The sequence below is a fragment of the Cervus canadensis genome, chromosome 19, assembly GCF_019320065.1.
Source record: "Cervus canadensis isolate Bull #8, Minnesota chromosome 19, ASM1932006v1, whole genome shotgun sequence".
Taxonomy (NCBI): Eukaryota; Metazoa; Chordata; class Mammalia; order Artiodactyla; family Cervidae; genus Cervus; species Cervus canadensis.
The window spans coordinates 58,430,295-58,443,213 of record NC_057404.1 but is presented as its reverse complement, the minus strand read 5'-3'; the positions used below and the strand labels follow the sequence as shown (position 1 = coordinate 58,443,213).

At 40.8% G+C, this 12,919-nt stretch overlaps 1 protein-coding gene across 3 annotated transcripts; it reads right to left on the bottom strand.

Moving 5' to 3' along the window:
• Positions 1–471: 471 nt before the first annotated feature.
• On the bottom strand, positions 472–9,996 carry NPY1R (neuropeptide Y receptor Y1). 3 transcript variants are annotated; one of them, XM_043438863.1, is made up of 4 exons: positions 9,668–9,996; positions 8,225–8,417; positions 2,467–3,316; positions 472–2,360 (listed from the first exon to the last, which is right to left on the bottom strand). In XM_043438863.1, exons 3-4 carry the CDS (start codon positions 3,163–3,165, stop codon positions 1,908–1,910), a joined length of 1,152 nt encoding a protein of 383 aa, XP_043294798.1. In that variant the 5' UTR covers positions 3,166–3,316; positions 8,225–8,417; positions 9,668–9,996; the 3' UTR covers positions 472–1,907. The 3 variants fall into 3 exon arrangements, with proteins under 3 accessions (XP_043294798.1, XP_043294797.1, XP_043294799.1); XM_043438862.1 differs by lacking the exon at positions 8,225–8,417; XM_043438864.1 differs by lacking the exons at positions 8,225–8,417; positions 9,668–9,996 and adding an exon at positions 9,068–9,178.
• Between the last annotated feature and the right edge of the window lie 2,923 nt (positions 9,997–12,919).

Sequence of the window (12,919 nt, the reverse complement as noted above, 5' to 3'; positions counted from 1 at the left end):
TTTTAGAATTTTTTTCTTTTTTTCAGTTAACTAATAGTCATTCTTTGGCTATATTTATATTTTATATTATATAATTATATATATTATATAAATATTTTATATTATATACTTACATTAACATTCAATGAAAATGCTGATGTTTGTCTTACAAGATAAATCATGCAAGTTTCTAAAATGTCGTTTTGGTTAGTTTAGAAAGGAAAATGATATAATAAAAGAGAAAGCACTTCTGTGGTAAAAATAAACTTAGGAGGAGTCCAATAAAATTTCAGCATGTTAAAGTCAATTCAATAATAAATGAGAAAGAAGGATTTGGAGCATTATTTATTCATTTCTCAGAAAAATTTTTAAAACCCTTCTGTGTACTTGCTTGCACTTTGCTAAATACACTGGGACTCAGAGTCATATAAAAACAGTCGCTGTCTTCAGTAAGCTTCAGGAAGCCAGGGAGAGAGGCTGGACCACCAAGGGTTATACCACAAGGTAGAAGATGCTTTATTGGCAAGCAGACAGAGGATGCTTCACAGGAGGGAAGACAAGGGACTAAAAAAGATAAAAAAAAATGAAGCTAAAGGGAGACACAAAAGAAGCTGTTCAGAAAATGCAGAAACAATTTTAGTAAAGAAAACGTCTGCCCTTCTAAAATCAGAGACATTTAATATTTTGTATAATACATCAAAGATACGCTTATTTTTTTAAACACCTCTCCTCCCAATGATTCTGAGGCTCAATCATGCTTACAGGGTACATGAAATGAAGTATCAATATATTAATGTGACAAAATGCCTTGGTACACAGTGCCTGATTGGTAAGACTCCACAAGGCACACAGTTCACAGAAGTTAACATAAGCTACAGGAAGTGGCCTCAGTTTTCTGGTATTTACCCCTTCTAGGCAGGGTGGACAATCTTTCAACACTGTACACCATGGTGCCCTTTGAAATATGGCCATTGAACATTAAAAATGAGTAACTACGTAGGCACTGATGTATAGAAAATACACTTTATGGTCATTTATATTATAAACTGGAAATAAATGCTTTTAAGTTACATATATATTTATTTATGCCAGAAAGCTTGACAAACACTGAACAGTCCATGAAGAACAGAAGCCTCGACTATTTATTCAAATAAATATATTCCAACTCTATGCAGCAATACTAATTTACTTGTTAAGCTCTAAAATCCTTTGGTTGTCAGGAACCAAAATAGTTTTGAGGTTAGGAAACTGGTTTCCCACTTAATTCTTGTGGCTGACCCAACTCCCCATGATATTCACCACTGAATATTTTTAAATGCATTTTTTCATCTGAAGTGATAATCAATTAGGAGCAAACTAAATCCTGTCTTAAAATTTCAAAAAAAATGCAAGTCACTTCTGAATGACCTCAGACTAGGCATTCACATCCTGAATGCTGCTTTTGCAAGCTGTCACCTGTAACAGGCTGAAGGGATGTGTATCCGGCACAGGACTGCCCAATCTATTGACAATCTCATCTAAGCAGGACTGTCCGATCTACCAGCAATCTCATCGAGCCAAGGTGGCTCAGTGGAGAGAGAACATCGGGTACAGTGCTTCTAAAGTCAGTTTATACAAATATATTAAAGAAATTTCTTTCTAATAAATACAATATAAAAGCCTTTCTACTTTATGCATAAGTTTACAAAAAAGCACTTCAAAGATGTCTGGTCAAAGCTATTGCCAAAAGATTCTAAAGCCCACACATTTTGTTCCAGATATAATTATGACAGCTACTACAAAAGCAGTAAAAAGCAACAGAAGAAAATCTTGGCCTTCTTAAATGATTTCAATCCCATTCCGAAAGAGAACAAGTAATCAAAGTCCATTCGGGTTGTGCTTGTTTTTAAGCAGATATCAATCATTTGGGACCAAATGCTATGGCAGGTTCAGATTTTTTCATTATCATCAGTGTGGATCTTTTTAAGTGTGACTGGGCTTGCTTGCTTCAGAGATGTCTTAGAAACATCCGTATGCATGGTGGACATGGCGATGGTCTCATAGTCGTCATCCCGAGACCGGAAATCACAAAAGTTAAAGAAGAACTGCAGGTCTCTCTGGAAATTTTTGTTCAGGAAGCCATAAAATATGGGGTTGACACAAGTGGAGATCATGGCTGTGAGGTGGCAGAGAAGGAACAACAGATTATGGTTGCAGGTAGCAATGATCTGATGGTTCCAGTCAAACACAGTGTTGAAGATGGTGAGAGGCAGCCAGCAGACAGCAAACGCCACCACGATGGACAGCAGCATGATGTTGATTCTTTTGGCTTCACTGGACCTGTACTTATTGTCTCTCATCTTATCCATCATGCTGTTTCTTCTTTTTAAGCGTACGTATATCTACAGGAGGGAAAAAACAAAGAATTCAAATAGAACCATTCATAGAATGAGTACTCCTGCGGAAAGAAGGTAAAAATGAAAATGGTAGGGGAAAGGGTTTTCCTACCTTGAAGTAGCAAATAAATATAAAACAGAGCGGGCCAAAGTACTGCAGCACCAAGAGGAGAGTGGTGTAAGACAGCCGGTGAGAGTCTGATGGAAATTTATCAAAGCAGACGTATTTGTCCTTGAATGCATCAAGGGTCACATTTTGGAATGGCTCATCTGTCAACACTTGATAGATCAGGAAGGGCAGAGAAGAAGCCACAGCAAGGACCCAGATGACAGCAATACCTACGTATGCATGTCTATTACTTGGTCTCCAACCCCGAGGATTGATAATCAGCTGATGCCGTTCCACGGCAATAAGGACCAGAGAGAAGATGGACACGGTGATGGAAACACATTGCACAAAGGGGTTCAACTTGCACATTGCCTCACCAAAAACCCAGTGGTCCATCAGCGTGTAGACAAACGTGAAGGGAAGACACATGATGGCCACAAGCAAGTCTGAGAAGGAAAGGTTCACAATCAGGATGTTGGTGACATTTCTCATCTCTTTTTGTTTCAAGATGATGATGATCAAAGCCAGGTTTCCAGAGACCCCAAGAATGATCACAGCTCCATAAGCAAGTGCTAACGTGAATATCATGGCCAAGGGCAGATGACAATCATCATTTTCAAAAGCCAAAAACCGGGAATTCTTCTCTGAAAAGTTATAATAGATTGAATGATTTTCCACCTGAGAAAATGATGTTGAATTCATTTTGACTGGTTTGGCTGTTACAGATGCCTTTAGACAAATGGACAGTATGTTTCTTCAAAGCAGGTCAAAGACTCAACTTATTTTTATTCTCTATATTAAAATCCACTTATCAAAATTATTCTGAATTCTTCATTCCCTTGAACTGAACAATCTGTAAAGAGAAAATGACCAATTGTTTTATTAATTTTACTGAAGGAAGTTGCAATAAGTTCTCATTTGTAGTACAATTTAAAGTGAAGACACTGAAATAAACAAAATGTATTCTATATATGCATCTTTTTAAATAGTAGAAATGGTGCAAACAATTTGAAAAAACTACTAATACTTTTAACTGAATGTACTTACGTGTTGAGTTTCAGGAAGATGTAGTGGTCTGTACATTAGTAAAATACATATAAATCTCCTGCCTATAAGTCTTACATAAAGGACCATCAGTGCATTCCTAAACATTGTAGGAATATTAATGTATAAAAGAACAATGCACAGGTTAGAACATATAAAAAAGATATGAAACTAACAAAAGAAAACAAAAAAATTGTACCTAATTCTTTCTCTTATTCTAAAAAAGAATTTATTAAACTGTATTAATAGCAGTAGCCCCATCATACACTGAACTGCTCTTTAGAGAGGACTCTTTGGCACAAGTACCTTAGGAAAATGATCAATTCAGTGAGCCACCAAGAAAGTTTGTCCTATGAAGGACTGCTGAAAGAACAGATGTTTAATCCAGAAAAGACTCTCTAGGAATCATACACACATCTCCTCCCATCTGAATAGGCAGCATTGGGTCCACGGCTTCTGGCTCAGAATGTTATGTCCACTCGTCAGAAGTAGGACCAAGGGAAGTGGATTATATTAAAACTATCTCACATCTTTATGAGGAACAAGAGTTTAATCAAATGGAACAAACTGCCTGCAAACTGTTCCCCACACATAATTTGTAATTGCTACTAGAAAGGCTGGGAAAGTTCTCACGGTGTGTGGGGGTTCAACTGGGGTAAGTCTGAAGCTATTTCTGACTTAAAGATTCAATAATTTTATTAACAGGTCAGAAGCTTTCTATGGATTTCTAAGGTGTTATTCAGGTGTTATTTGTAAATATCTTCCCTCCCCACTAAACTGTATACAGATACAAGGCTGAGATGTAAATTTTAGTTGTACTTTTGATCTTTCACAGCATTTTGTAATATGAATACTCTTTTCTTACCAACAAAATAAATCACAGACAACAGTCTTGTAGACCTTAAAACCTCCTTTAAAAAAAAAAAAGCTCCGATTTCCCTTAGATTACTAAGTAAATATAGGAGATAGGGTTTATTATGTTAATTAACAAGTCATTGTGCCTGTGTTAAGAAAGGGAATTGTGGTTCTTTTCTTTCTTCTGTGAGAACAATAAAGAAAATCATGCAGGTTTACTTCCACTGAAAAGGAGATAAGAAATTTCATGAATAAAATATGCCTTTGCCTTTTAAGTGGTGCCACTGTTGAATCTTTCCTTGAGTGCTTTTGCTTTCTAGAATATGAGGTGTTTGTTATAAAACCACAGCTTATAAAACTGAAGAGTAAAAGTAAAGGTTGCTACCATGTAATGAGAATGAAAGTATCAGGGCTAGGAAAGGCAGTGGAATGATATAAAGTGTGAATGTTATAGAAACGCTTCCTGTCAGCAGCCTGGAAAGACTCCTGAACTTCCCTGGTATCACACTTTTCTCTCAAGTATACCAAAGAGAGAGGATATCTGTGTCTCTCAGTGTCTGAAAATGAACTGAGAGGAAGCGTGTGCTAATCTAAGACTTATTTGGAAATTTTGAACTTAAGAATTCAAGAAAAACAAGCTGGAACTGGAGGATAATTGCTTTCCAATGTTGAGCTGGTTTCTGCTGCACAGCAGTGTGAATCAGTCATATGTATACATATGTTCTCTCCCTTCCGAGCCTCCCCGCCCCATCCACACCTCCAGATCATCACAGCGCAGCAGGCTGAGCTCCCCGTGCTATACGGCAACCTCCCATTAGCTGTTTTACACATGGTAGTGTATACAGGTCAATGCTACTCTCTTAGGAATTCAAGAAAATCTCGCATCATACTCCAGAGTCAAGTTGCTAGCAAGATAGCTAACATTATGGCTCAGTTATCTGACTTTTTCTTTACTGGTAGAACTAGCATGACAGCAAACTGCATCCGCTAACTCCGCACGGCCCCCTCAGCACAGAGGACCCGGTGAAACATGCGACACAGCGGTCACCGCGCTTCCTGGGCTGGCCAGACACCTGAACACCGCCACCTGGCCCCTCACCGCTGGCCTGACAACCCCACGGGGCACGCCCTGACCCTCACTCCTGGCCTGACAACCCCACAGGGCACGCCCTGACCCTCACTCCCGGCCTGACAACCCCACGGGGCATGCCCTGTCCCTCACTCCTGGCCTGACAACCCCACGGGGCATGCCCTGACCCTCAATCCTGGTCTAACAACCCCACGGGGCACGCCCTGACCCTCACTCACGGTCTAACAACCCCACGGGGCACGCCCTGTCTCTCACTCCTGGCCTGACAACCCCACGGGGCACGCCCTGTCCCAGCAGGGACAGTCCCTTCACAGCCACCAAGGGTGCCGGGCCGCTATAGCTTCTGCATCTTTGCCTCTGCTGCTCCTCTTCATCCATCCAAATTCTACCCACCTTTCAAAGCACTATATGGACCCTTGAATCTTAATTGGTTCCTCTCAATTGTAATATTATCTCTTGAAGGTAGATATTATGTGTATTTCATAATACCTTGCAAATATCAGCTTTAGAATAAAAATGACTGAAGAAGTAGTAGACACTTGGATGGTAAGCTTTTATGTGAGTTAATACTAACATCAATAGCTGAATTCTATTGTAGACTGGAAAAAATGCATGACCTCAAAGCTGAGAATTATGTTTCATTTGGTGGACACACCGTAGACACCCTCTCAGATCATTCTGAGGGACTGCTCCAGAGAGGTAAGGGAGGAGCCAGCATATATAAGAGTTTTTGCAACAAAAACCAGGTAGTTGGAACATCAAAATATTACTGTTAATTAAAGAAAGCAAGACATCTGAAGTTAATGAATTTAATGCATTTCTATGTATGGGAAGATACATGAGTCTGGGCTCCCTGAAACACTGTTCTTTCCTGTGTGAATACCCTCAGGGTACACAGTCCAGGGCAGCTGCAGGGTCTGGTGGCTGGATGGCCCAGGAGTCTTTGTTTGCTGATATGGAGATGACTTCCTTGTCTACACTGTCATAGTCCTTTTATATGCAAAATGGATGCTAGTTAAAAGAATCATTTTACTAGGTCAGATGTGGGGGATGTTCCACTTCGTGAAAAATTAAAAAAAGGAATTGTTTCTGAAAGAAAATTCATTCATCCAAAAAATATTTATTGGACACAATTCTGTGTCAGACGTGGTTTTCATGGAAACAACAGTTACCTTCCTACTGGGTTTCTAGTCTTATGGGCAGAGAAAGACATGAAAAAATAAATCAGTAAAGGAGATAGTACACAAGATGGTAGTAAGTGCAGTGGAGAAGGAAAAAGCAAAGCAGGGGACCTGGGACTGTTGGGAGGGCATTGCTGGGTGGCTTGGAAGGCGTGTGATTGGCACAGAAGAGGGCAAATGAGCCAAGACTCCGCAGTGAGGGAGGAAGCCAGGCAGACGCCGCAGGGAGGCAGCCCGCTGTGTGGTTGTGTGAAAAACACAACCAAAATCCTTATGACTGGAGTGTGTGTGGTGCGAGTAGATGAGAAGTGAGACAAATAAGGGAGGGACTATGGGGCAGCAGTTGGAGGATAAGCAGAGGAGAAACAGACTCTGCAGAGTGAGTCTCCACAGACAGTCCTCGACTTGTCTCTGAGACGAGAGAGGGACTCGCCGGAGAGTCTCTGGTAAAGACATGGAGTCCCATGATAGTGTTTTAATATTCTTAGCTGGTGTTTTTAAGGACTTAAGGCAGGAGAGAGAAGTAGATAGGTTCATTTAGAGGCTAGTGCATTAAACCAGGCAACAGGTAATGGAGGCACCAAGACGTTTGCCGTGAAAACAAAGAAAAATACAGTTTATATCTATTTCACATCTATATATAAGTTAAAATTTATTTTGACTTTGACAAAAGTCACTACATATGGGACTTCATGCAAACACTTATTAAATTATTACAGTTTATGGGCTACAAAGCTTTCTTGTAGATGAATTTAGGTTAAATCTACTGAAACTCCAGTGTTTGAAATTATCTTTGAATTTATATTTAAAATTTATATCCCTTTGAAATTATATTTGCTAGACATACCTGTTGAGGAATAGCAGTTTTCTTATTAAGTAGAAGTTGCTTTAGCTACATAGAAAATGAAAACCATTTTTTTAGAGTATTCAAAAGACTCTTTTGCTAAGTGCATGTCATTCTACTTGCGTAAAATGGTTCTGCATTAGATAAAATGTGTATTTTCAGCCTACCTAAACATAATCTCAAGGATAATAATTGTCAAAAAATAACAATATTGAGAATTTACATACATCATCTTTAAAAAAGAAAATGATTTAATATTTATTATTCCAATATACACTTTTAAAATGAAGTAGGGACCTAAAGACACTGCAAAATAGAAACGAATGGTTGTTAAATCTCAATATAGCTGTCGTGCTCCTAGGGACAAAACAGACACACTACATATATTACCAGTTGGCAAATTAGCCCCCTTCCAAATGGAAATGTTTCTCTATTCCAGTTAGAGTACTGGCCTTTACAGTTTGCTGTTCCTAGAGCTGTTACAACCTGAGAAAAGGGCTCTCTGGTCATAACCTGCTGCAGATACATTTTATCATTTATTCAAAACTGGCTGCTCAACTCCCTAGTTTTTGGAAAAGAAGTATCAGCCTTGTTACTTACCCAATTAACTTTGTTAATAACCAAAGTTACTGCTAGTTCATGGGCATGAGTTACATAATTCTGCTTTATTTCCTTCTGGGAGGGCTTGCTCAACAGACAGCTGCCTTATAACAATAAGGAAAGACTAATAAAGCAGTAGTCACCCACCAAAAAGTAGTAGGTCTTTGGTCATGGGTATGCAACCCGGCAGACAGCTTTCTCCTCTCACTGGGGAAGCAACACTGTTGCCGGGGTTTCCCGTTCAGGCAGAGCCAGGCAAGCTCTGTGCTTCCCCCGCCCGTGTGCCACCTGGCAAGTTATGCTTTCCCGGGGATCTTGGTGGGAAGGCAAATCTGAAAGCCTTTTAAAAAAAGAAAAGAAAAAAAGAAAAAAGAAAGGAATGTCAAAACACATTCCTTCACTTTCCCCTCCCCTAGATTTTCCGGAGTTATCAAAGAACAAATGGGATGTGTTAAATCAAAATTCCTGTCTGCACGCTTACGCGCCCACCTTTCTCATATTGTGTAACTAGGTGAATTGCCCCAAACTGTCCTCATTCCTAACACTGCCACCCCCTCCCTCTCCGCCACACTCACACACACACACACACACGCACGCACACACACAAACACACGCCATCCATTTGTCTGGAGATGTCTCTACCAATAACGATGAGACTGGCAAAGCAGAAAACGTCCACAACAACCAGAAACAAAGAAGCAGAGTCCAAATTCAGTTCTCTCTGGCCCAGCGTGAAAGTGGAAGTGATAGTCTCTGAGTCCCATCCGACTCTTTGCGACCCCATGGACTGTAGCCCACCAGGCTCCTCAGTCCATTGAATTCTCCAGGCAAAAATACAGGAGTGAGCAGCCATTCCCTTCTCAGGCGATCTTACCCACCCAGAGATCGAACCCGGCATCAGTCCTTAGAACATTCTCCCCTCTCCAGTCTACCTGGAGACCAATGGACCACTTTGCCCACCCCCATCTCAGTTCACCCACAATGTCCTACCCAGTGGCGCTCCACCACCACCACCAGTGTGAAAGGAGCTCAAGAGTTGGATGCTGGAAAGTAGGAAGTAGGGAACAGGGTGTCTCTCTGTGCGCGGCGCCAAACCCGAGAGGCGGCTCCGGGGGGTAGGGCTCCACCCAGACAGCGCAGTGGGCGCCCACCTGGCCCGGGGCGGCTCCCCGCCGACAGCAGCGGAACGCGGGGCCGAGGCGGACCCGCAAGCCCTCCTCCTCCTGCTGTCCCAGCGGCGCGTTCCTTCGCAAAAGCCCAGCGTAGCCGCCCCGCGGAGGCTCGGGAAAGATGTCAAAGACAGCGACGGAAGGGGGACGCAGTCTCACCACGGCCACAGGAGGGGCACGCGGACCCCGCACAGAACCTGGGTCACCGACGTCCGCCCCACATCGCAGCGGTCCCGGGTGGCGGATGGTCCGGAGCGGATGGTAGGGAGCATCCCGCTTGCGCGGGACCGAACTGAAGGTGTGCGCCCGCGGCTCCCCATTTCGGGACTCGCAAGCCTTTCCTTCCTCTCTCGTCCTTCACCTCATCAGTGAGAGATTTCTCAAAAGTCAGTCCCTTCAAAAGTGTACACTTGAAACTTACCCTCTCTGCTGGATCCGTCTTTTGGCCCGTTTATTAAAGCGAAAAGGACGGCCGCGGAAGGGAGCGGAGTGGAGTGGAGAGATCGCGGGTGATTCTCCGGCACAAATCCTAAAGATCGGTGGGGAAGCAAAGAGCCGCCCCCGAAGCTGAGCTCCACCTAGTCCCGGACACGTGACAGCCGGGGTGCGCCGCAGCCCCCCGCACCCTCTCCGCGGTCTCGCCGGAGGCTCCCGGGGAATTCGAGAGGCAGCGCGGAGAGCCGCGCGCACTGTCCGTCCACGCGCCCGGGCCGGGGTGCGCGCTCCGCTCTCGGAGGGGCGGGCCGGGAGGCGCCGTGCCGGGCTGAGGTCTCGCCCGAGCGCGGTCGCTGGCGGTCGGTGCCACCTCGCGGCTGAGGCTGTGCGGGAAGCCGGGAGAAACCCAGCTCCGGGGAAGTGGGCGCTAAGCCCATCCCGATTGAGCCGCTCCAGTGTCTCTCGCCTTGTGATGTTCGGCTGTTTCTTATGCCAGACCAGTTTTTTTTTTTTTTTTTCTTTTTAACAGTGAACAAAGAGAAGACCTTTAAAAAGCACAAGTAGCAAATCTCAGATAAGATGGACTGGCTTTTTTGAAGGTTTTCTTTTCTTTTTTTCCCGCTAGGATAACGCGTTGAGTCAGATGTGTTCCCAGCATCGAACTGTTCCTTTCGGGGAGCATAAGGAATGAAACATTCTCCTGCGGGTCAGAAAGAGTCAGTGCCGTTTCCTAGGTACTTAAGCTACTACCGTGCGGAACGCCCTGAAAGAGTAAAAGAATAGAATGTACATAGAGTGCATTGATGGAGCAAAGCCATCCTGGTACCTGATGATTCAAGCTAACTATGATACAATGATCTCAGGTGTTTTGCATAGTTACAGTGGACTTGGAAAAGCCAAAGTTGTCTTTCTCTCTCTCACACACAGTGTTTATTGATGTAGATGACTACAACTTCTTCCAAATCAAACTTTTAAATAATAAAAAGTCTTCCTAATAAAGATACAGGACGCTGCCTAGGAGATACATACAAGCTTTATTATTATAACAACTATGATTGCAGTCTGCTTTCAAACTAAAAACAGAACAAAATTCCAAGACAAATGGAATTACTTAAACATTGTTGGAAAATGTTTTATTTTTCTAATTGTTAGACTGATTAAATACTATTTAAAGTTCAATAGAAAGTATATCTCATTACTTATATAAATAGTGTACATAATCTCTGTAGTCCCTTCCCCTCAAAAAAGGTTTCTAAAATATTTGTAATTATGTATAGTTTTATAAGGAGACTTCTCAAGTGGCCCTAATGGTAAAGAATGGAGGAGAGAAGAGACACGGGTTAGATCCCTGGGTTGAGATCCCCTGGTTGAGATCCCCTGAAGTAGTAAATGGCAACCTGCTCCAGTATTTTATCTGGAAAATTCCATGGACAGAGGAGCCTGGTGAGCTACAGTCCATGGGGCGCAGTCATATATGACTGAGCACTGTATTTTTATAAAGTTGGAAAGGGGTTTCGACCAAGAATCAAAATACCACCATCAGGTAATAAATGTACTATAACAATACATGTGATCATATTTTTTTTAAAAACCCACTAGTGATTAAAGAAGAGTGAAATGACATTTATACTTTCTTTTTTCTAAACTAAGGATGAAAATGTAAGACACTTTAGGAGTTTCAATCGTTTAAAGAGAAATAACTCACTTAGGTTTCTATTCACTCTCTTGTTTACTTCATCCCTTAAATCACATTCTGTTCACAGAAACAAATTTACCCCAGCTCCTTATCATCAAATTGGCTGTTTTTACTCTGCTGCAAGAATTACAAATGAAATAATTTAATTCTCTAAAAAGAATACATTTTTATGTAAACAATTTGCTATATCAGCAAATATTTTTGATTTAAGAACATAATTTGGAGTCATTAGACACTTTCATTTCTATGTTTTCCAGGAATACTAATAAAAGCATGTCGGCAAGAATGCCTAAATTACGATGTCCATTGTATTTAGTCATCTTCTTAATTTTTTATAAAGTGTCCCTACCAAGGCCAATTTATAAAGCTGCATTTTCGAGACATTAATGTCAAATACCAAACTTTGAAAAATTGTTAGACTCAAAGACTTTTTTCCACTTCAAATTTTGTGATACAAAGGGAGGTTTTGAAACTCTGAATGAAGACAAATTTATACAGTTTTCTAGGAATATCATTTACTAAAGACTCTTTGCAATATGTGAAATAAAAAAACTTATAAGCACAGTATAAGATCCTCTTATAATGTAATCTTATAGAAGATCTGAAGTAAACAAAGTAGTATGAGTTGCTCAGAAAATGTGTTAAACAGCAACCTGAATTCCTCAAAAAGATTAAATAGTATGAGTGTCAAAGATCTTTTCTTTCTATTATTAAGTGAACAGTCAGTTGCATACTTTCCTACTTGAGATTAAAGCTAGGTAAAACCTAACCTTTGCTAGAGAGAGAATTTTTTGCATCTTATGATATTTCACAGCAGCCAGATCTATAAATAATGACTAGGAGAATTAAATTAGTGACTTATTCTCATGTTCTCTCAGGCACCAGTCTTGTTCTACCATTTAAACAGAAGCATAGGATCTACACCTTACACCTCTGTAGATCTTAATTTTATCATTTAAAAATTGGAAGAGCTTTATGGTCTGGTGCTTTAAATTCCATGAGTCACTTCTTGGCTAGATAAAAGTCTGTCACTATATTCACTCTGGAATTTACATACTGTAATTACTTTATTGGCTGCCTGATGAATTTTGGCTATAAGGGTTAAAGTTCCTGAAATGTTGTTAGGTCTTGATACATGAGAATTATCACAATATCATTCAGAAAAATATTTTTTATTTAATTTTGTTGAAGTGTAGTTGACTAACAATGTCAGGTCAACAGAAAAATCTTGATAGGAATTAATACCACATGTGAAAATTAGAATGTAGGAAATATTGATTAGAAGAAAATTCCACTTGGATAGAATTTACTATGAAGTATGTTGGTGAATCAGTTCATTATTCTATGAATTATTAGATGCCATTTTTTCCTTCTTTCTGTCACTTACCTACTGCTTTTCTTTGAATCTATGATGCCATAGAATGTAAGTTGCAATGCTATTTTATGGACCACCAAGAAAGAAAAAACACTTCTAGTAAAGCAATGACATATAATCAATTGTAATTAAATTTCAGAGTATTAAAATATTTTTTAAAGTCCTCA

Bases quoted from the DNA above. Each gene is read 5' to 3' on its own strand.
- NPY1R (XM_043438863.1), bottom strand. From the start codon at position 3,165: ATGAATTCAACATCATTTTCTCAGGTGGAAAATCATTCAATCTATTAT. The intron at 2,361-2,466 runs GTAGGAAAACCC...TCCCTCCTGTAG, and splicing joins TATTTATTTGCTACTTCAAG to ATATACGTACGCTTAAAAAG.